General features: G+C 37.3%; 2 protein-coding genes across 3 annotated transcripts in view; one reads left to right on the top strand and one right to left on the bottom strand.

The window, feature by feature from the left end:
• Nucleotides 1–22,165, bottom strand: part of LOC121320689 (ubiquitin-associated domain-containing protein 2-like) — a 57,197-nt gene that overhangs the window by 33,336 nt on the left and 1,696 nt on the right. For both annotated transcript variants that reach the window (XM_041259256.1, XM_041259257.1), the window contains exons 2-4: nt 21,254–21,381; nt 20,544–20,663; nt 20,028–20,134 (exon numbers count right to left, since the gene is read on the bottom strand). In XM_041259256.1, the coding sequence (XP_041115190.1) occupies nt 20,028–20,134; nt 20,544–20,663; nt 21,254–21,381 (355 nt within the window). The remainder of the gene's footprint in view (nt 1–20,027; nt 20,135–20,543; nt 20,664–21,253; nt 21,382–22,165) is intronic.
• On the top strand, nt 13,167–19,093 carry LOC121320690 (N-arachidonyl glycine receptor-like). The gene is made up of 2 exons (XM_041259258.1): nt 13,167–14,749; nt 17,012–19,093. The coding sequence occupies exon 2, from the start codon at nt 17,045–17,047 to the stop codon at nt 18,035–18,037; it is 993 nt and encodes a 330-aa protein (XP_041115192.1). The 5' UTR covers nt 13,167–14,749; nt 17,012–17,044; the 3' UTR covers nt 18,038–19,093.

Here is a 22,165-nt window from a genome sequence, read left to right as displayed (position 1 = left end):
GCACCGTACCTTTGTTTTTGTTGTTCCCCCTTCTGGTCTGGGTCACCGCGACGCCATTTCCTGCCACAGTAAATTAAAGGCATCATGGAAGCCAGCTGAGTGCAACAGACTGAGCGCAAGCTGGTGACAACACACTCTCCAAGTGTGCACCTAAACCACTGTGCAAAAGACCTTGTTGCAGGAGCACTCATAGAGCTTTTAACCTTTTCTCACCAGCAGGGGTCAAACCCCACAATGACCTGTTCCACAAACTGTACCATAACAAGCATGCGTAATCTTGTTAATCACCCCAAGAGATAAAGAAGTAGAAAAATCCAATGAATCATAAAGCTAATCACATGAAAAAAAATAACCTTTGCTCAAATACTAACCTATACTATTTTCAATATGAGTAAACTAACATCTAATTCCAATAAAAAGAAAATAGATCATTTTACTGCTAAAAGTTGTTGCGGTTAAAGTTAATGTTTACTTTAAAGCCTAATACAAGATCTTTACATTTTCAAAGCTATTTATAGAGCATGGCGGTCAAAAGAAGAATACTCAACACTGTACATGACTGGATGTTTATCAACATCACAACAGAAAAATGCAAAACTCCATCAAGTAACCAATACTCAGCAGATTGGGGGCTGGATAGGGTGGGTTAGGTGGGGGTTGAATTGAAGCGGAACTAAATAAAACAGTAGGAAACTTAGTTATACAATTAGAAATGTGGGGTTTTCTGAACAAACACGACAGTTTTGTTGGGGTATAATTAAATGTAAAGGGAATGGCATTTCTGATGGAATGATTTTTAACCTGTACATAACATAACCTGTGTGACTGAATCATGGTAAGCAGCTGCATACAAACTGTGTCAAAAAAATGCTCATGTTTTTAACAACAGTAGCAGAAATCATATTATTGAAGAGTAACTAGCTTCAAATAACATCCTCTTGATTTTGTTTTTAGTGTTCCCTCACATTTTTCAGATTTTTGCAATTACTCTGAGTGGTTCTGCAACTACTTGTGTTTTTTTCTGTGCTTTGACAAATTCAGGACATGCTTATTTCTAGTTTCCACAGATACACAGTATGAGCCTTATATAAAAGTAAGCACCAGCACTATCCAGTGCTCAGCTGTGTATATCCAGAAAAACAGAAGGAAACCAAAAGACCACCACTCTGTAGCTGGCTCTTACTTCTATGAATATGCTCTGGATGACGGTACAAAACCCTATGGCAAACAACTGAAGAGCAGCTCTTGTACCCAGCTGAAAGCATTTTAACACAGACTGATAAAAGTGTAAAAAGGAGAGCTGAGAACACCATAATATGATAAGGGGACAGTAAAAATTCTCTGATAATATGAAGTCACTACCTCAAATGGTCCTGGAGAGGGCTTGTAAAACTACTGCCACAAAGGGTTAACTTTCTTACACAATACCCAGAATCCTACTTGATAGCGAATTATACAATACAGTTGTATAGAATTGTTTATTAGAAGTTGTACTAACAGAGCTAGAATGGCAAACAAACTCCCCTAATTGGGATTCTTCATTTGAAAAACGCTTCCATGAGGTTTTTTGGATTTTTTTTCCTTATGCAAATCATATTGCATACCTACAAAATTAAAACATGTGAAACCTCTCTTAACAAATGGCTTACTAGAATGTGTCTAATATCAGTAGAAATGAGAAAGCTAATGCTTGAGTTGCTACACATCACTGCCATCTAGCTACGGGTTTTGTAATTATGTTTGTTCTTACATTCAAAATAAAACAAAGACAAAATAAAAGGCAATAATACAAATACCAGTGACCTCTCAGAAGAGGTCAAAAAATCGTGTTAATTTGGTTAAGTTTACCTATAAAAATATAGGATTAAGACAGCTACTTCTCAATGTACAAAGACACGTTTTTATTACATACTGCTTTGAATTTCTTCTGGTTAATTAACACAATTGTTACATCTAGAAATCAAAAACAAAACAAACTATATTTGAGCTATAAGAAACAGACAAAAAAGGAAACATATTTCTCTGTTTGTGAAAAAAAAAAAAAGATCAATATCCTGCCACAGCCATTCTGTCTGTGTTGCAATTCTCTTACTGGATCTCAGTTTTTACTTTGTTGCATTTATTTTTGTATTTAATTTTAAAACATACAACTGTCAAAACCTTATGAAGTGACATTCAACTCCCAAAAGAGAGTACTGTATTTTAAACAATCTGTTTTTTACCTGAGCTTCTGAAGAAAGGCCTAAACCCATCTTAATGTAATCAGTATGTATGTGCCAACAGTACCTTGAAATGGAAAGCAGAAGCATGCATGAGAAACTTTGTACTTTTGACATTAGCCACTACCCAAATGATGTTATCTAAAAAACAAAGAAAAAAACAAAACAAAAAAAACAACAACTTGTGACTCAGTCGTTCCAAGAAAGTGTAAAGGGTCCTCCTTCTAAACAATGGGAGAGATTGAAATCTCATTCCGTTTCTGTCACTGGATAAAACAGGCCCCATTGTCTTGACACTTACTGTATTCAGTGAATCCCCCTGTGGCAGAGCAAAGCTCTGCCCTTTTTAAATTGGCAGGGATGGGGTTAATTTCCCCTACCTGCCTGGGTTTATTATGGTCAAGTGGCTGGGGTTGATTAGTTGATTAGGTTAATTAACGATCAATCAGCGCCCAGCCACCTGACATAAAAGGAGGCCTCTGCTTCTCATTTAGGATGAGGGAGCTGAGGAAGCAGGTTGGTGTTTTGTTGGTTGTGATTTTTCAATTTTCTAAATCCAGTGAAGGCATTGCCCAGCCTGGAAACTTTTATTTTGTACATTTTGATTTTTTGTCTTTCTTTTTGTGTTTCAATCCCTTTGTTTTGGCCCTTGTGCCTTTTTATTTTTGTATCTATTTATAATAAAAGTATATTTTTTTGAACTGCAGTCTGTCTCTGGGCCTCTATCCACTCGCCAGCCTGCCACACCCCCCCTTTTAAAAAATGCCGGTTTCTCTGAGAGACCAATAATGCTGAAAATGATTCGCTGAAATCTTTATAATATATAGTAGACCCTGCTATTGATATGATACAGCCATTTGAAATGTCTTCATATCTCACAGTTTGTGTCAGTTGGAAATGACGTGACATTAATGTAGCCATACAGTTTTATGATTTCGATTTTAAAATGTATATTATAAACCATATTACAGGGTGTAAGATTCAATCTGAGTTTCAGTAAGTAACCGCAAGTAGATTTAGCGGACTGGACATCAGCTTGTATGACACAGCACCCTATACAATATACTATGTTTAAAGTAAAACAAATTACAAGCAAAATATGAGCAATGAGGCCACAATTGTTCTTGTATGACAAAAGCTCATTCTACATTTAAACCAATAGAGGGAGTATTTGTACTTCAGATCTTCTTGTGCAGGTGCACAGCACTGGAGAAGCCATTAAGCAGGTGTCTCTGGTGAAAGCTAGGGTCCCATCCCAGGACAAGGCAAGTACACCAGGTAAAGAACCCTAATAAAGATTTTATTAGAGCAGATTTTCCCCACCTTGCAGAGGATAAAAACCACACAGAAACAACTCAGTTACTATAGAAGACTCCTTAGCAAATCTTACAATAAAAAAAAAAAAAAGCTCCCAACTGATTCAGGCTCTTTCCATATTAGTATTATTATTAGTATTATGTCGCTGGGTGACAGTTTCCTGCAAAGAAACAGAGCTGCCTGGACATTTCTTATGGACAAGAAAACAGGAAGTCGGGTCCCCTATGTAAATAGTTGTTATTAGAATTATAATTTTTACAGAGTGCAATTAAAGTGCTTAGTCTAGTGAATACACTGTATAGGAAGTCAGCTGAGATTGACCCCCAATTAAATATTTAAGGACTGCTCCAGATACTGTAACAAACAGAGGAGGGACACTCAATTGAGCAGTAGACTTGTGTACTGAGCTATTTAAATGCTGCAGAAGTGCACAGGAGAGCTGAATTTCCGCTTTATAAAGCGTAGGACTGATAACTTATTTTGTGTCGAACAACAATAAAAGTGTGCATCTAACACTTCAACCTGAATTGGGGGGTACCAGCTAGTCTGCATGAGTGGCTCATCTACTCTATCAAAGTCACCAAAAAAAAAACACAATAAGAAACAGCAATTGCTATAATCAGGTGTTCACGAGTTTTAAACACAAACAAGTTGTGTCCCACCCTAGACCCGACATTCATTTGACCAAGTAAAAGTGTTTTAAATGTGCAAGAAGCTCAGACACATTAGCAACAGGAAGCAGCTTGGGTCATCTCTCTCTATTGTGGTCTGCAGGTCTCTTGAGAAAAAGGAAACAAGTGCTTGAGTAACAAACGCTGCATGCCACAGCTGCAATCACAAAAACAGAACTATCAGTGTCCAAAAAAAATAAAAAGTCCTAAATCCACAGCGTGCATTTGTAAACACGTCCATATACCCCCAGATTCTAATACCCTGCATAAAGTTTCATCGCAATCTGATAAGCGGTTCTCAATGTAAAACTTTAAGTTAATACCCTAATTATCCTGGCATCCACCTTTTACAACTCAGCAGTTTTAACTACCAATAAAGAATGACTGTGTGAAATACTTGTTCTTCACTTTACCACCAAAATGGGTTTCGCAAATAGCGATTGCAAAAACGTTAGGATATTATCATAATCCTGGTTCCCTGAAATAGGAATATTAACCACTACAAAAAACGGATGTTTCCCTTTAAGACACCCGGACTGAAAGCTCTATACCACAGATTCTCACTAGAGCAGGGTGGCACTGCTGAGGCTCCGCCCTGCCCCGCAACCATAAAACAGCAGCGTGACGTACCAGCATTGCCATTTTCTTTCAAAGACCATAAAGGCCTTTGAAAGGCGACCCCAAAGTTAATGGTTACTATTCCTATTTCAGGAAACCATGGTTATGACAATACCTACCGTTCCCTTACAAGTAGGGAATATTAACCATTACAAAATGGGTATACCCAAGCTGTCACAAGGACATGGAGCATACCTCAACAAGCTACAAAGCCAAGCCGAAGCTGCCTTGTGCCTATAATTAATATACCAGCAAGCTGGAATAACAACATTATTATGGACTCACCTCTAATGGTTTGTGAGTATACCCAATCTGTTGCAAGGACATGGTATACAATACAGAGCTGCAAAGCTAGCCAAAATCCACTCTGTGCTACAAACAGTGTTCCAGTAAACTGAAAACTGTTGTGAGGGTGGACTGGAAGCTGCCCTCAGTACTCTTGTGCCAATCCAGGACTCTGCGTGTCCACGACATTCAGCCGATAGAACCTGGCAAACGAATGGTATGAAGCCCAAATCGCTGCACTACATATTTCCTGAATAGATGCACCCTGGAACAAAGCCCATGAAGTTGTCTGACCCCTGGTGGAGGAAGGCCGGTGAGCTTCTCGGGCGGGGGGCAGATTGCCCAGTTCACACGCAGTCTGTATTGCTACTGTTATCCATTTGGATAGATGCTGTTTATACAGAGGTTGTCCCTGGGACTTGGCCCCGTAACAAACAAAAAGTTGTTCCAACTCCAGTTTTTAGTACTCTCCACATAATATGCCCACACTGGACAAAGTATATGGAGCTGGCGCTCCTTGTCAAATTGGAAAAGAGGGGGATGGAAGCCTCCAATTCCACCGACTGATTAATACAGAGAACCAAGATGGTCTTTGGCAGGAAAGCTGGGTTAGTACGAAGGGTGACCTTTGTTCTGGCCTCTGAAAAAAATTAGACAGGCTTTCGATAAAGAGAATGCCTGCAATTCACTCACCCGCTTAGTGGAGGTGATTGCAAACAAGAAAGCTGTCCTGAAAGACAAACATTTCAGCCCAGCTGAATGCAATGCACTCAAAACTTGACTACAAAAAAAAAAAAAAAAAAAAAAAAGATCAGGAGCAGATAGTTAGCTATAATGTTACCATGATTGAAATAGCATCTTCCTTGTAAGTAAGTAAGTAAGTGTGTATATATATATATATTAATATATATTATACACACACACACACACACACACACACACACACAGAGGCTTGCAAAAGTATTCAGACCCCTGACCAATTCTCTCATATTACTGAATTACAAATAGTACATTGAAGTTTCGTTCTATTTGATATTTTATTTTTAAACACTGAAACTCAGAATCAATTATTGTAAGGTGACACTGGTTTAATGTTGGAAAATATTTTTAAGAAAAATAAAAAACTGAAATATCTTGCTTGTATAAGTATTCAACCCCTGTGCTGTGGAAACTCCCAGTTTGCACCGATGAAAGAAATTGCCCAAACAAGGACACAATTACCTTACCATTGGCCTTCATCTGTGAACCAGTTGCTGTTAAAGTTGCTGGCACATTTTCTGGATAAAAACCCCACTGTAGAAGGATCATTGGTAAGGCTGTGAATCTGAAGGAAAATGAAGACCAAAGAGCATTCTACAGAAGTTAGAGATAAAGTAATACAAATGCATAGATTAGGGAAAGGGTACAAAATAATATCCAAGTCTTTGGATATCCCAGTGAGCACAGTTGGATCAATAATCAGGAAGTGGAAGCTGCACCACACCACCCAGGCACTGCCAAGAAAAGGCCGTCCCTCAAAACTCAGCGCTCAAACAAGGAGACTTGTGAGAGAAGCCACATGGAGGCCAACAATCACTTTGAAGGAGCACAGACTTCAGTGGCTGGGAGTGGAGTAGTGGTGCACCGGCCAACCATATCAAGAGCTCTGCATAACACTGGCCTGTATGGGAGGGTGGCAAGAAAGAAGTTGTTACTCAAAAAGTACCATCTGAAAGCATGTCTGGAGTTTGCCAGAACACATGGGAGTGACCTCGCTTCCAATGTGGGAAAAGGTTTTGTTGTCAGATGAGACCAAGATAGAGCTTTTTGGACAAAGCTCAAAGCGCTCTGTGTGGTGCAAACCTAACACTGCCCATGCCTGAAGACACACCATCCCTACAGTGATGTATGGTGGTGGCAGCATCATGCTGTGGGGATGCTTCTCATCAGCAGGGGCTGGGCATCTTGTTACAATTGAAGGAAGAATGGATGGAGCAAAATAAAGGAAAATACTGCAAGAGAATCTGCTTCAGTCCGCTAAAAAACTGAAGCTTGGGAGGAAATTCAACTTTCAGCAGGACAATGATCCCAAGCACAAGGCCAAAGCAACATTGGAATGGCTCAAGAACATAAAGGTAATTGTCCTGCAGTGGCCCAGTCAAAGTCCTGATCTCAATCCCATTGAGAATCTGTGGCACTATTTGAAAATTGCGGTCCACAAGCGTCACTCAACCAACCTGAACAACCTGGAGCAAATCTGCCAAGAAGAATGGGCCAAAATCACTCCGACACTGTGTGCAAAGCTGGTACATACTTACCCCAAAAGACTTAAAGCTGTTATTGCAGCAAAAGGTGGCTCTACCACATATTAATGTGTGGGGGTTGAATACTTATGCAAGCAAGATATTTCAGTTTTTCATTTTTCTTAAAAATATTTCCCAACATAAAACCAAAGTCACCTTACAATAATTGATTCCGAGTTTCAGTGTTTAAAAATAATATCAAACAGAACGAAATTTCAATGTACCATTTGTAATTCAGTAATATGAGTGAATTGGTCAGGGGTCTGAATATTTTTGCAAGCCACTATATATATATATTATATATATATATATATATATATATATATATAATATATAATACCACACACACACACACACACACACACAGCTCTGGAAAAAATTAAGAGACCACTGCAAATTTTTCTTAAATCAGCATCTCTACATGTATGGCAGCCATTCCATTCCAGTGTCTGTTGAATTCCAACAAAGGCACATCTCATTCTACTGAATGAGGTACTGATTAGGGGATCACCTGAACCAAATCTTATTTAACGAGGAAAAATATAAAAACCAGTCCTGTGGTCATCACTATCCTCTTGCAATAGGACCAGCTGGATGGCAAAACAGTGCTAGTAGTACCTCAAAAGTAATTGGAATCAAAAAAGAACTATTGACCATGCCCAAAGAGTTGAAAAGGAAAGTTTTGAGTGAGGAAAAGAAGGCTTTATTGGCAGAGGGATACAGTGAGCGTCGGGTTGCTTCCATCCTTAAAATTTCAAAGACGGTGGTTCATAAGAACAAGGTCAAGCAGCACACCTTGGGAACAACAAAGCTACAGACCAGCAGAGGGCGAAAACGACTCTCCACTGACCGGGATGACCGCCAACTCATTCAAATGTCACTCAGCAACCGTAGGATGACATCAAGTGACCTACAAAAAGAATGGCAAACGGCAGCTGAGGTGAAGTGCACGGCGAGGACGGTTCAAAACAGGCTCTTAGGGGCAGGGCTGAAGTCATGCAAAGCTAGAAAAAAGCCCTTCATCAATGAGAAGCAAAGAAGAGCCAGGCTGAGGTTTGCAAAAGATCATAAGGATTGGACTGCAGAGGACTGGAGTAAGGTCACCTTCTTTGATGAGTCCAATTTTCAGCTTTGCTCAACACCTGGTCGTCTAATGGTTAGACGGAGACCTGGAGAGGCCTACAAGCCACAGTGTCTTGCACCCACTGTGAAATGTGGTGGAGGATCGGTGATGATCTGGGGGTGCTTCAGCAAGGTTGGAATCAGGCAGATTTGTCTTTGTGAAGGATGCATGAATCAAGCCAAGTACAAGGTTGTCCTGGAAGAAAACTTGCTTCCTTCTGCTCTGACAATGTTCCCCAACTCTGAGGACTGGTTTTTCCAGCAGGACAATGCTCCATGCCACACAGCCAGGTCAATCAAGGTGTGGATGGAGGACCAGCAAATCAAGACCCTGTCATGGCCAGCCCAATCTCCAGACCTGAACCCCACTGAAAACCTCTGGAATGTGATCAAGAAGAAGATGGATGGTCACAAGTCATCAAACAAAGCTCAGCTGCTTGAATTTTTGCGCCAGGAGTGGCATAAAGTCACCCAACATCAATGTGAAAGACTGGTGGAGAGCATGCCAAGACGCATGAAAGCTGTGATTGAAAATCAGGGTCATTCCACCAAATACTGATTTCTTTACTCTACTCTTTGGAATTTGGGAGAAATGTTGTCAGTAGTTTATAGAATAAAACAAAAATGTTCATTTTACCCAAACACATACCTATAAATAGTAAAACCAGAGAAACTGATAATTTTGCAGCGGTCTCTCAAATTTTTTCCAGAGCTGTATGTATGTATGCATAATATATATATATATATATATATATATATATATATATATATATATATATATATATATATATATATATATATATAGTAAAAAGTTTACATACCCCAATGGAAATTTTATAATTTCTAGAAATTTCTCAAAAACAGAGAATTTCAGGAAAATTGTAGGTGAACATTCTTGGATTGTATAAACGGGTTAGGCATAGGATGATCGCTGTCAATACCAAAAAGTCAATATGGGAAAAAGTAAAGAACTATCTGCAGACCTTAGGCAGAAAATTATTTATTGTCATAAAGCTGGAGAAGGATAAAAGAAGCTCTCCAAGCATCTGAGTATCCCAATTTCAACTACTGTTTCTATTACCAAGAATTACAACACTCGTGGTGCTGTTACAACGCTCCCTCAGACTGGAAGAAAGAAAGCTCTTTCATTCAATCAATCTTTTAAACTAATAAATATTTTGTACTATGAGCAAGTGCTGCGCTTTTGAAAAGACTAGAACAACCTAACAGTAGGCTACTACAAGTTTGTTGTAGGTTTAAATATGCAACAACGTAATCTACATTCTCTCTTTCTCACACACAGACGCGCACCCCTCCTCTTCATATTTTGAATAAATTACCAATGCAAGCATACAGTAGGAGTTTGAAAGGGATATCGAATATGAGTGACTGTAGAAATTGATTGCAAGGACAGCACACACTACCACACACAGTACCTGCTTCGGCGTTAACAAGTTATAACAATTATTTACTTACCAGGTACCTTCAATGAGCGATCATGATAGGAAATGTCACTTATGTCAAAGAGGGGCACAACCTTTCTCTTCGTCGCTATTGTTGCTAGCTTGTCCTATTGGCTGCTGGCACCACTCGTCAAGAAATCGGCCTGTAGCCCCTCACATATGTCACAAATTGCTTTGTCGGGGACTAAAGTTTTCTGACATGTTAGAAATTTGTCGGAACGTCGTAAGAGCGTCGGGAGATCGTAGAAGCTATTAACAGGGCATCGTAGACCCTCTCACACGTATCGACCATTTTGTCCCTGACAACCTCATTTTGTCCCAGATTTTAAGAAGTTAGTCGCCGACTCCTCAGCTCGTTGCCGATCAGCAAAAATCGTGCAGTGTCAGCCTGGCATTAGGAAAATGTCACAAGGACAATCACTTAAAGTTTGCAAAAAGGCATTTGAATGATGGATGAGTTCTGGCCAAAGGTTTGGTGGAGTAATGAAACAAAAATCAAGCTATTTGGTCATGCTGATAGTCATTACATTTGGAGAAAGCCTGCGAGGCGTACAAAGAAATGAACACCATACCTACTGTCAAGCATATCCTTCTATGGGGCTATTTTTCCTCTAATGGCACAGGGAATTTAATTCCAACACATGGTAAAATGGATTCCATAGCATATCAAAACATACTGGCTAATCAACTGAAAACCACCACTAAAAAACTTGGTTTAAAGCACAACTGGACATTCCAACACGACAACAATCCAAAGCACACGTCAAAATCTACTTTAGAATGGTTAAAAAAGAATAAAATCAAGGTACTGGAATGGCCTAGTCAAATTCCTGATCTAAAGCCGATTGAGAATCTTTGGTATGAGTTGAAGAAGCCTGTGCACAAGAGAAGTCCTCGGGATTTGAATGAACGGAAACAATTTTGCGTTGAAGAATGGTCAAAAATCACTAAAGAATCATGCCAAAAGCTCATTGACAAATATCCTAATTATTTAAAAGAGGTTACTATTGCTAAAGGTGCCTCAACTAGATATTAATTTAAATTTTCCTTGACAGGGTAAGAATACTTTTGAATTAGCATTTTTGTAGTTTTGCAAAAAAATTGCTGAAATAAATAATTGTAGACATCTATTTCTTGTACTATTTCCTCATCTACAAAAGCTTTTGCTACAAATTATTTTTCCTCTAATTATTTGTTTGAGAAATTTCTAAAAATTAAATTTCACCTGGGGTATGTAAACTTTTGACTACAACTGTAAAAAAAATAAAAAAAAAAAATTATATATATATATATATATATATATATATATATATATATATATATATATATATATATATATCTGACAGTTTATATATTCTATAGTCAAACTATAACTTACACATAGCTAACTAATGTCACTGTTTAATAAAACAAACTCAGCTTTTTTTTTTTTTTAAATCTTGGTTTATCCCCTATTCTGTTGTTACTTCTTAGTACATTTCTTCAAAGTTTTACAGCAGTGAAAGGGCAAGGTGCAAGCATACATATTTATGAACAAACTAGTTAGTATAACACGTTACATAATTTACAAGGTCATACAATGCAGGATTCAATTAATGTAGCACACGTTACTATATTTTTTTTTATTTTTTTTTTTTATTATTTTTTTTTAAAATCTCTGTTTTGTTAGTTACCGAAATCTCAGTCAAACATAACCTGGTTAACCGTACTGATGGCATATCAAATGCTTAGATTACAGATGTGATTCCATTATTGTAGAACTTAAGGATAAAACAAAATACATTTCAAAAAGGAATTGCATTAGTTCCAATACTTAGCTGAGCAAAAGCTGGTTTCAATAAATACTCCAATATAAATATAGGCCTGCTATGTTTTAGTTTGGGTTACTCAGTCAATTTAAAACAGTAGGTAGGTGTTTATTTTTTAAATTAGTTTTACATACAATTATTAGTCGAATAAACTGCTACCGAAAAAGACTATATTGCTACCTACTTTCCAGGCAGTTATCAAATCCTCACTACTGCCTTAAAAAGAAAACTTCTAGCCCTGCATTATGATAAGGTAACACCGTATTTTGTAATGTTGTTGTTTCACTTTTTTTTAAATTTTTTTTTATATCATTTAAAGTGTAATTTTTTTTTTAAAATCTGGTCAGAACTGGGATTCAAACCTTCTGTCCTAAAAGATTTTCCAACTTTAGACCACTAGGCCACTTCTGCAAATTCTAAAATCAACAGCAAATGTAACTGAACTGTAATCTTTCAATTGAATTTGGTAAGCATATGCATCTGCATGCACTGTGGCTAATAAGATAAGTAAAATATACAGACAGATGGACTGCTGCTCTAAGCTCTTTCTAATTCAACTTTTATAGTCAGGAATTTAAGAGGCTTTAGCTAAAGTGTCTACAGAGCAGTTAAGATACTGCAAAGTGTCCAGAGACAAATTAACATATTTTTAAGCAATGTGTGCAAACAGACACAACTGCTCATATATTTAATTGATTTAGTTTCTACTACTTTCCTCTGGCTTCAGTAGGAACACACCTAAATGTATACAGTTGTCTAAAGTCAGATCTTCAAAACTGAAGTCTCCATTGAAACAAGCTGTGGTAGGGCAGAAGAAAAGCCCTGCACGTAATCAGAGGGGGCGGGGTGAAGGCATGCTGATAAAATGTATTGTTTGTTTATTTTAAAATGGGTGAATTCATCGGTGTATTTAATGAATGGTTTGTGGACATAAACTGTAGGATTTAAAAAGTATTATTTGGGTTTAAAACCCGGATGAATGTATTGTATTATTGTATAGTTAAATGTGGTCTGGCAGAGGTGATTGTTAGCAGCTCGTCTCTGCCAGACACCTTGTGAAAATGGTTGGTCGGCAGCTGGCGAGTATTGATAAATTGTCTGTCGCCCATGCAGAGTAAAAACTCTCATGTAGAATGTGACCATCTCTGGATTGATTAATTTATTGCTAATCCAGAGATGGTCACATGTATAAAAACCTGCAGATTTTCCTGAGCTGGGCAGGTGTTCAAGGAGGAGGAAAGTGAGCGAGCAAGAACTGAAAAAGAAAACAAAAGAGAGGAAAACAAACATGTGCTGGAAGGAGCAGCATGACAGTGTTCTAGGATCAGTGAAGGCGACTGCCCAGCCTGACCTTAGTATTGTTTATTTTATGTGTTCGAGACTTTGTATTGTTTAAACCTTTTATTTTGATCTGCGAGTGTTGTTTTTGTTTGTTTATTTTTGCTTAAATAAATTCAACCGTGTAGATACCTGCCTGCGTCTCCCTGCCAGCTTCCTGGTCTGGGTATGTCACTACTCATGCCAACCTGTCGCACAAGCTAATGCTCTTCTAACACACAAGTTACCAGGTACAGCATCAGCATGTTTCACCCAGTCTACTTGAGGACTGTTTATGAAGTAACTGCACCCACCAAGAAATAACTATGCAAATATCTTAATGAACAGTCCTTACAGTTCCCTGAAAACCAAATATCTCCTTAAGCATGGATTACCGTGACCATTAATGTTAAATCTGTACGCACATATGGTCTCAGACCAAATGATTCAATAAGTGTTCTGAGGCCTGGAATTCACTGCCATCTGCACTGCACTGGTTTTGAACATTAGCTGAGCACGGGAGTGTTTCATTTGTGTAATGAATGGATGATTTGTAATGTACGATTGAACACTTGCTTTGCTGTCAGACCAAATAACATTTTTTCAAAATAATTAATGAAGGCCCTAATATGCAGTCCTACTATAAAGAAACCACAGTCTTGTAAAGCCTTTTGTCGGATTCTTAACTTATCAGACATTTCGATGTCCTGCTTGTTTTTAGTATTATTGTTGAGTTTTTAAAAATATATTTTAAAGAGCCTTAAGGTGCCACAGCAAGGTGACAGATACATTAAATGTGGTGGTTCTGTTGTTGTTGTGACAGCAACTCTAAGTTTCACTTGCATTTCTTTATATTTTCAAAATGGTATTTTACTTCAGGGGGTTTCACAGACTCAAATGAAACTAAATGTTCCTCTTCCTGTAACTTTAATTCTCAATCGTTAATCAGAAATGAAAAAACATCCACAGCTGCACTCACAAACTTTAGTAGCTTTGTTGATTTAAATCTCCCAGCTCTATACACTGCCTCATCAAGTACATTTCATACACAAACCAATAAAGCATTATCTAATTAATCAGATGACAGGGGGAGAGCCCTGCTTGATCTGAATACACTTAGATACATTTGAGTAGTAAGGTTATTAAAAAACCTAACCTCTAGTAGTGCAAGTATCTGTATCTAAAGGGAGGAATGCGTTTTCTTTTTTTATAGCAATATCTGAGAAAGGTTTTTCCGGTTCACAATGAAAGATTTCTGCTTCTGCAGTACTTTGGCCACTGGCCAGTGCGCTTTGCTGCTCATCATGATTTCTGCAGTCTGAACTAGCTTTTTCTTTTAAAATGTACACCACAAAAACAGAACTCTAACATGAAATATGTTTTTGGACTGATGAATGCAATTAGTTTTATTGAACTTTTGTTCCACACGTCTTAAAAGAACTGGAAGGAAGCACAGGGGCTGCAAAGAAGCCACAGTAACACATCGACTGCTCGAAATATCCACTCGCTTCACTTCCTCATACCCAGTGTATTATGTTTTGTACTACAGCACTTTGAGAAGCTACAGAGGGAACTTAACATACATCTACTGAAGACATTTCGATTTGATTTTCACTGCTTGATAAGTAAAAAAAAAAAATCCTTAAGGTAAGAAATGGCTTCTTTATAATTTCAACACAATGTGAATTACTAAAGAGACACAAGGGGTATGATTTTTAAAGCTACAGAAGCGAAATGTGATCCACTTTCTGATGTTACAGTAACTATCAGTACACTGAAGAAGAAATTAGCTGAGACGAATGCTCACTCGTCTTCTTATAAGTTTTACAGTTATTGTTAGACAATACAATTGTACCAATTGTATGTATTCACATTTTTTTTTTGTGTGTTCTGTCTGAGTAGGTTTAAATGTGGATTGAATTTCTCTTTTCTGCAGCAATGGCTACAGCATCAGTTTTTGAATGACAATCTGCTACCAGATTTTAGAATACATTCTAAAGCTAGCCACAAACCAGTGAATACAGACTATAAAATAGTGAGATAAAGTATAGATACTGTACATGAAGTGTTAAGTGGAAGACAACAGTATTTGATTCACTGTTTATATCTTATGTTAAACATATAGACAGTAGTAAATTACCAGTGTGCCAGTTTTTTACAGAAACTTTAAAGAATGACAAAACCGTTTGTAACATACACTCCAAATACAGCGGCTGTTGTAAGGCATGTACGGCATTACAAAGAAATGTCCTCATATGATGGTACTGTATATATATTTATTTTATGTGTGCAGCTTTGTGTTGAAACTGGTCTAGCGCTTTTACTCATACATAATGCTGCATTATCTGCCGTCTTCCTCTGAGCAGCATTTGATTACATTACTAAAAACACCTTCTTGAAGACTGGAAATTGAGAGCGGCAACCATTTGTGTTGAAGGCAATTAACATCCCACAGTGGAAGAGACATTTCTTACACCACCCTCCCCCTCAACTCACACTCCCTAACATATCTGAACATGAATCAAAATGAAACCTATAAAATACTGACTTCATATTACAGGCTTGACTGATTTTCAGGTTTTAGGGAATCAAGCAGCAACAAAGAAAGCTTGAAATGTCTACAGGGTGTAATTAATGGATTCTGTATTCATTTCTGTGTAAAGCTTAGGCAGGGTGGGGTGGGATTGCGATTACTGCAAAACTTTCAAGGCTTGTTTTTAGTATTAAACTTGCAAGAAACCGCTTAGAACAATAATCAAACTGCTCCTGCCTACAACAGTTATTTATTGCCTTGAAATTGAAAAACTGTGCCCATGACCACCTTTTGGCTCCAAAGACAGAACTTCACCAGGTGATCTACAGTGGAGCCTCTCCCCTAGTCATTATGGTAGTACTATTACATGCTGTCAATTTAGTACAGCACCCCAGTGGCATTATAACCTATAAAATCGTACTTTATAACAGAAGTTAAACAGAACGCCACTTGTAGTAGCCAGCTACTAATTCTCAACTTGAACACTAAGGGCGCTTTTGCAGTCTTTGCAGACATTGTACTGCAATATACTGTACTGTATGACAGCTATTACTATTGAATGATCTAGACCACTATTTTCAAAACCTTTAGCCCCATAGGGGTAAGAATACATTACATTAATAGGCTAAAAAGCCTGCCAAATTAATTAGATTATTTATAGCAGCATTAATATTACAAGCATTTCTCTTTCAGTGAAGTCAAAAGTGCAGCTGCAATTTAAACACATCGCCTACATTAGCAATGACAAGTCAATCACAAGTCACACACATAAATAAATTAGCCTAGAAAAGAGCTGTCTCCTGTCTATGATAAGGGTTGTCTGTTTTTAATCAGCAAAATGTATTCAGTGTGCGGTTAGATAACATCTTTGTTTGTAATAGAAATAATAGCATTGGTATGGAGTAGCATTTGTTATCAGGTTTATTAATAAAAATCAAGCTGAGGCACTTTACACAATGCTGCTGTTGAAATCTTATAAATTGGGCCCATATGAAACCTATGATAACTAGAATCAAAGTCAGGAATTCTTATCCTTAGTTTATTTTACTATACTGGTGAAGCTACAGCTCAAAGATATATTCAAAAATACTTGTTCCTGTCAAGTTCTGAAGGAAACTCAAAAAAGTTTGACAAATGCTCCGATTGCTGCAATGGTTATATATTGTTCATGTATCCTTACAAAACAGACCAGTATTGTGTTTTTTTCTGTTTTACCGTATTAAAAATGAATTGCACATATCACTGAGGGTCAGTAAGTATCGTGAGAATAACAAAATGAAACCACAGAAATAACAAACAGAAAATGCAGACCCTTAAAATATGTGGTTTCCATTTTTGTTTAGACATAATTCCTGTTTTTTCTTTTGCCTTCCTAGTGCGGGGACATGTCTTGAAGAGAACCATCTACAATGAGCTTCGACATGTCTTACAGTATTATGTCTTTGGAAACTGAGCCCAACGAATACAGAATAGCTGCCTTGGTTTTCTACAGTTCTATTTTTACAATTGGAATAATTGTAAACATCACAGCACTATGGGTCTTTGGCTTGACCACAAAGAAGAGAAACTCTGTGACTGTATACATGATGAATGTGGCCTTAGTGGACCTGATTTTTATTATGGTTCTGCCTTTCCGCATGGTTTACTATGGCAAGAACTACTGGCCCTTTGGAGACATTTTCTGCCGGATGACAGCCGCCCTGACCGTCTTTTACCCCTGCATCGCTCTCTGGCTTTTTGCTTTAATCAGCGCTGATCGATACGTGGCTATTGTGCAGCCCAAGCACTCCAAGGAGCTGAAGAACGTAAGCAAAGCCGTGTTCTCCTGCGCTGGCGTCTGGATAATGACTCTGGGCAGCACGGTGCCAGTGCTCACTTCAGAAAACGACCCTGACGCTTTCTCCAACTTCACCACCTGCCTGAAAATGCGTGACATCATACATTTAAAACACTCCAACCCTGTGAACTTCATGCGTCTCATCTTCTTTTTTCTTGTCCCTATTTTCATCATGATCGGATGCTACTCAGTCATCGTAGATAACCTCATTCATGGGCGGACCTCCAAATTGAAGCCCAAGGTCAAGACAAAGTCCATTAGGATCATCATCACCCTGATTGTTCAAGTGATTGTTTGCTTTGTCCCTTTTCATATCTGCTTTGTCTTCCAACTGCTGGAGAACAGTGGCAATGATTACAGCGCCTGGGGGGCCTTCACCACCTTAATCATGAACCTGAGCACCTGCCTTGATATTATCTTATATTACATAGTATCAAAACAATTCCAGGATCGAGTCATCAGTGTCATTCTGTACCGCAACTACCTGCGCAGCGTCAGAAGGAAGAGTTTCCGCACATCCGGCAGCATCCGTTCACTCAGCAACATTAACAGTGAAATGATTTAAGAGGGTATCATTTTTAGATCTTTGATTTATATTTTATTTAAATCACTTGTAAATATTGTTTCACTTTGTGTCAACTTGTTTGAGATCTGTGGGCATTGGTGTGTTTATGTTGTGCTCTGGATCACTGTTTGTTCATTCTCATACGCATCAATAGAGAATTCGTAGAACTGTACCAGATCTCCTTTCAAATAATGTAAGCCTTTTGGGATCATGTCCTACCTACTATACAACGTTCTGTTTTAGACTTTTTAAATAATGGGCAGTAATATCACAGGGGAATTTTCCATAGTCTTGTAGCTAGGGGTAATGTTTTTCCATCTGAAATTTGGAACAGTTCTGTTTTCCACACCATTGCATTCCATTTCAGAAAAAAAGTGGATTTCTATTTAAGGAAAATATACATTGTATACCTGATTTGCATCTGCTTTATCTATATGGTTTTAACTGAAGGCATTTTGTCACAAAGTTAACTACATACATTTCATAAATATAGCTATGTCTTTTCTATGAGCTACTGTAATGATCATTTCCAAAAAAGTGTGTTGACAAAAATGCATGCAAAAATATACAATACAGCAACCATATAGTTTGGGACATAGTAAGTTTTAATACAGCTATATGGCATTTATGAAAAATGTCTTTTGTAGCACTACTACTGCAAAGTTACTGTGTTCAAAACCCTATTAGCTGGCTACTGCAGTACAACCACTCATACCCTGAATACCTAAAATTTTGATCACTGTAATACTTTTATATAGATATGACCAATTTGAAACATGCCACTGTAAAACATCTTGTTATCGTTTAAATGATGTGTTTAGCACAGCAGTAATACACATCTGAAGTCTCATGCAATAGAACAACCAACTTCTTAGTACCTTTTGCCGAATACAAAAAAAAAAAGCTATTTCTCATAGCATTTAGAGTTCCATTTCAAATAATGAATTCTGCGTTTGGCACTGAAAATCATAAGCCCTATATCTATCCCGAGGTAAAACAATCTGTGATGCTTTGTTTGTTTGTTTTTTAAACCAAGTATAAATTAAAATCCAATTGAAAAAATAAATTGTCCAGATGTTCTGTCTGGTTCGTCTATATTCTTAAGGACTTGTGATAAGGAATAGCTATTCCCTATTTCTCAAGATGCACAACATGGGAAAGCTTTATTTTCATAAATACGTACATGAGCCATCTCAGTAATCAGGGATATTTACCCACCACACAATACATTCCCAAGCTCAGATCTGTAAGTGTCCTCTCCCCTTAATAAAACATACGGAAATACCATGTGCACAACCTAACACTATTTACCATCTTAATTGAACTGCACAGTCCATCCGTCAAACACAACATAGTTTAAAATAGCATAAGAGTGTGAATATTTAACCACACTCAAAAAGGTTTTCTTTATGCGTGGTAAATATTCAAGAATTGTGAGATGATAATCAAATTTTACTGTACGCAAACTGTAGCACTTTAGATTTGTAACAAAACAAACAGTACAGGATATGGTATCAGATGACATACCGTGGAAGAATGTATGTGCATTTTGAGTTTCTACAGTAGTCAGTTTGTGAATGAGAACCTTAAGACTGAAACTCAATATTTAATTTTACAGTATACCAAGGGGATACTTTTCATCATCTATATATCCTTACCTTTTCATTCCTTACATGCATGTTTCTCTATCATTCTGTTTCTGCCTATGTTTAATCATACTTTACCATGGTTACTAACCACTGTATTCCAGAAAGAAAAAAAAAAAACAAACACAGTTTTTTTTTTTTTTTTTTAATCACAAGGGGTATACAGCTGTAATTTGTATCACCTCTGTAAATAGTTGGGCTACTGATGATAACAACATTAACTTTTTTGGTAGAGCAATTATTAAACTTGAATGAGAGCGAGAAAGACAGAGGGAGCACTGCCTCTGGTCTTTTCCTAACTTTAATGAATATGTTATTTAGGTTAAAATAATCAGACAACTTACAGCCCCGATGGTAGGACATCCACTTTCACATCACATGCGTAGTGCAGAGCTTCAACAAGCAGGGTGTCGAACAAGGCAGAGAAAACCCAAGAGCACAATAAGAATGACTGCAAAGAGAACCAGGAGGATCAGATCATGTTGAAACCAGTTTCAAACATACATGTATCTATCATCAAAATGCTTTTTACTGAATATTTAAAAACCTTCCATCACAGTTGGAGGAAAGATACAGTGCTAAAGAATCAGGTGCTGTACACAAAACTACACAGCAAGTGATTTTAGCTGCAAGGCCACAGGCCCCTTCCCCCTCTCCTTCTTCTAGACATAATCCGCCTATGTGAGCCATATTTTATTAAAGATGGAGATATTTCTAATCTTTTTTTTTTTTTTTTTTTTTTAAATGTAGGCTATATACATCAAAAAACATAAGCTTTGTTCAAAGAATAATTTTTCAAATAGTAACTATAACAAAAAGACTAGTTCTCATGTGCAAGTGGGTAACAAAACAATACATACTGCAAATTTCCTGCTGCCGTATCGTCTTTCAAAAATCCTGAAATTGTAGATGAGGAGGCAACTGCAGAATGCATGTGTCAGGTCTAGGCAAATAAACCTTCCACATATTAACCTCCAGATCTAAAACATAACAAGGGCAGGAATACAGTTTCATCTTTCCATTCCATTTTATTTTATATACATAGCACAAAAAATATGTTATGGCAGAAATAATAAGTGAATTATTAGCTTTTTTTTCAATTTCCTTTTAATGGTAGGTTTCATAGAGAGAGTGTACAGTATCTAACATACATTCTGAATGTACTGGTATTGAATACTTTGTTGTACTGTATGCAAACAAAACCTCATGTTTCATCAGTTCTGTTCTTTATCACACGAGCAAGACTGCTAAAATGCGTGATAAACTCTAGCATGCAACTGCTTCTACTGCACAAGAAACCACTACTGCATGCTGGTAGGAGAAGGCATGCTTTCAGAAATGCAGCCGTTCTTCCTTTTAAGCAGTAGTAAAAGTTACCGAAAGTATTTTAAAAGGATATTTTGGATAATTCTAAAAAAATACAATTGAAAAAATTTAATAACCCTCCACATGAATGCATATTTATCAAATGTCCTCTTAAGATATTTATTTTTGTCACAATTGAACATATTGTATGAAAGTTACATTAGGCAACAACAGCAGTGATAAAGTTAATTGACTCTTACTGTACCTGAAATTCTTGTTTGATTTTTTGTAGGTTATACATAAAAAGGCTCTTGTACTGCGAGAATGGCACTGCTAACAAGAAGGCTAGGGCACTTAGGATGATCAGCAGGCTTTTAGAAAAGGGGGCTTTATCTGAAAGATGGAAAAGAAAACACATATCACTGAGCTTTACTTGGCCAGAATATGACCACTGATACTGTACGTTACAGTATACAGTATAATAGTGCAACGAAACCTAAATAAACCAGTCACCAAAGGGACTGAAATGTGTTGGAACAGTTTTAAAAGTAAGTTATAAAACACAGATAGCTGAATGATAAAGTATTTTCAAGCACACAGACAAACTGCATAAACTGATTCAGTCAGTGTGTAGCTCTCACACAGCCTATTGTTCCCTGTACATTTACATAAGTATCAAAGTTTTTTTTTTGGTTTTGTTTGTTTTTAACAGTGATTTATATTTCTTTGACAAGGTGGGCAACTATCTTACTGTGAAGATTAATTTCTTCCAAAGGTGGGTTTTTGGCCCGAGGGTGTGTTAATAGCAAACCACACTTATAAAGGCCTTGTGAAAAGAAAACAAACGCCCATGCCATTGGTCCTCAGTTCATACATCATGGCAAAGTAACAAAGGGGTGTGCTTTTTCTTTCTATTACACAAATTGCTATAGTTCCATCTAATAAACATGATGGAATTTATTTAACAAAATACAGATATGAATGCTAAAAACAAACATAATAAACATTATAATATGGTGTGCTGTACATTTTTTTCTAGTATTTGCTCCCATTCAAGTCTACAGTTACGATTATGACAATTACGCAAAAGTAGGCCTCATACAGTATTTAGACTATTTACCACAATTAAAAATGTAGGATTTATGTAGGGATTTTTGGCAAAACAATTAACATAGCA

The sequence above is a fragment of the Polyodon spathula genome, chromosome 9, assembly GCF_017654505.1.
Source record: "Polyodon spathula isolate WHYD16114869_AA chromosome 9, ASM1765450v1, whole genome shotgun sequence".
Classification (NCBI taxonomy): domain Eukaryota; kingdom Metazoa; phylum Chordata; class Actinopteri; order Acipenseriformes; family Polyodontidae; genus Polyodon; species Polyodon spathula.
The sequence above is the reverse complement of the archived record's forward strand: the minus strand, read 5'-3'. Positions and strand labels throughout refer to the sequence as shown.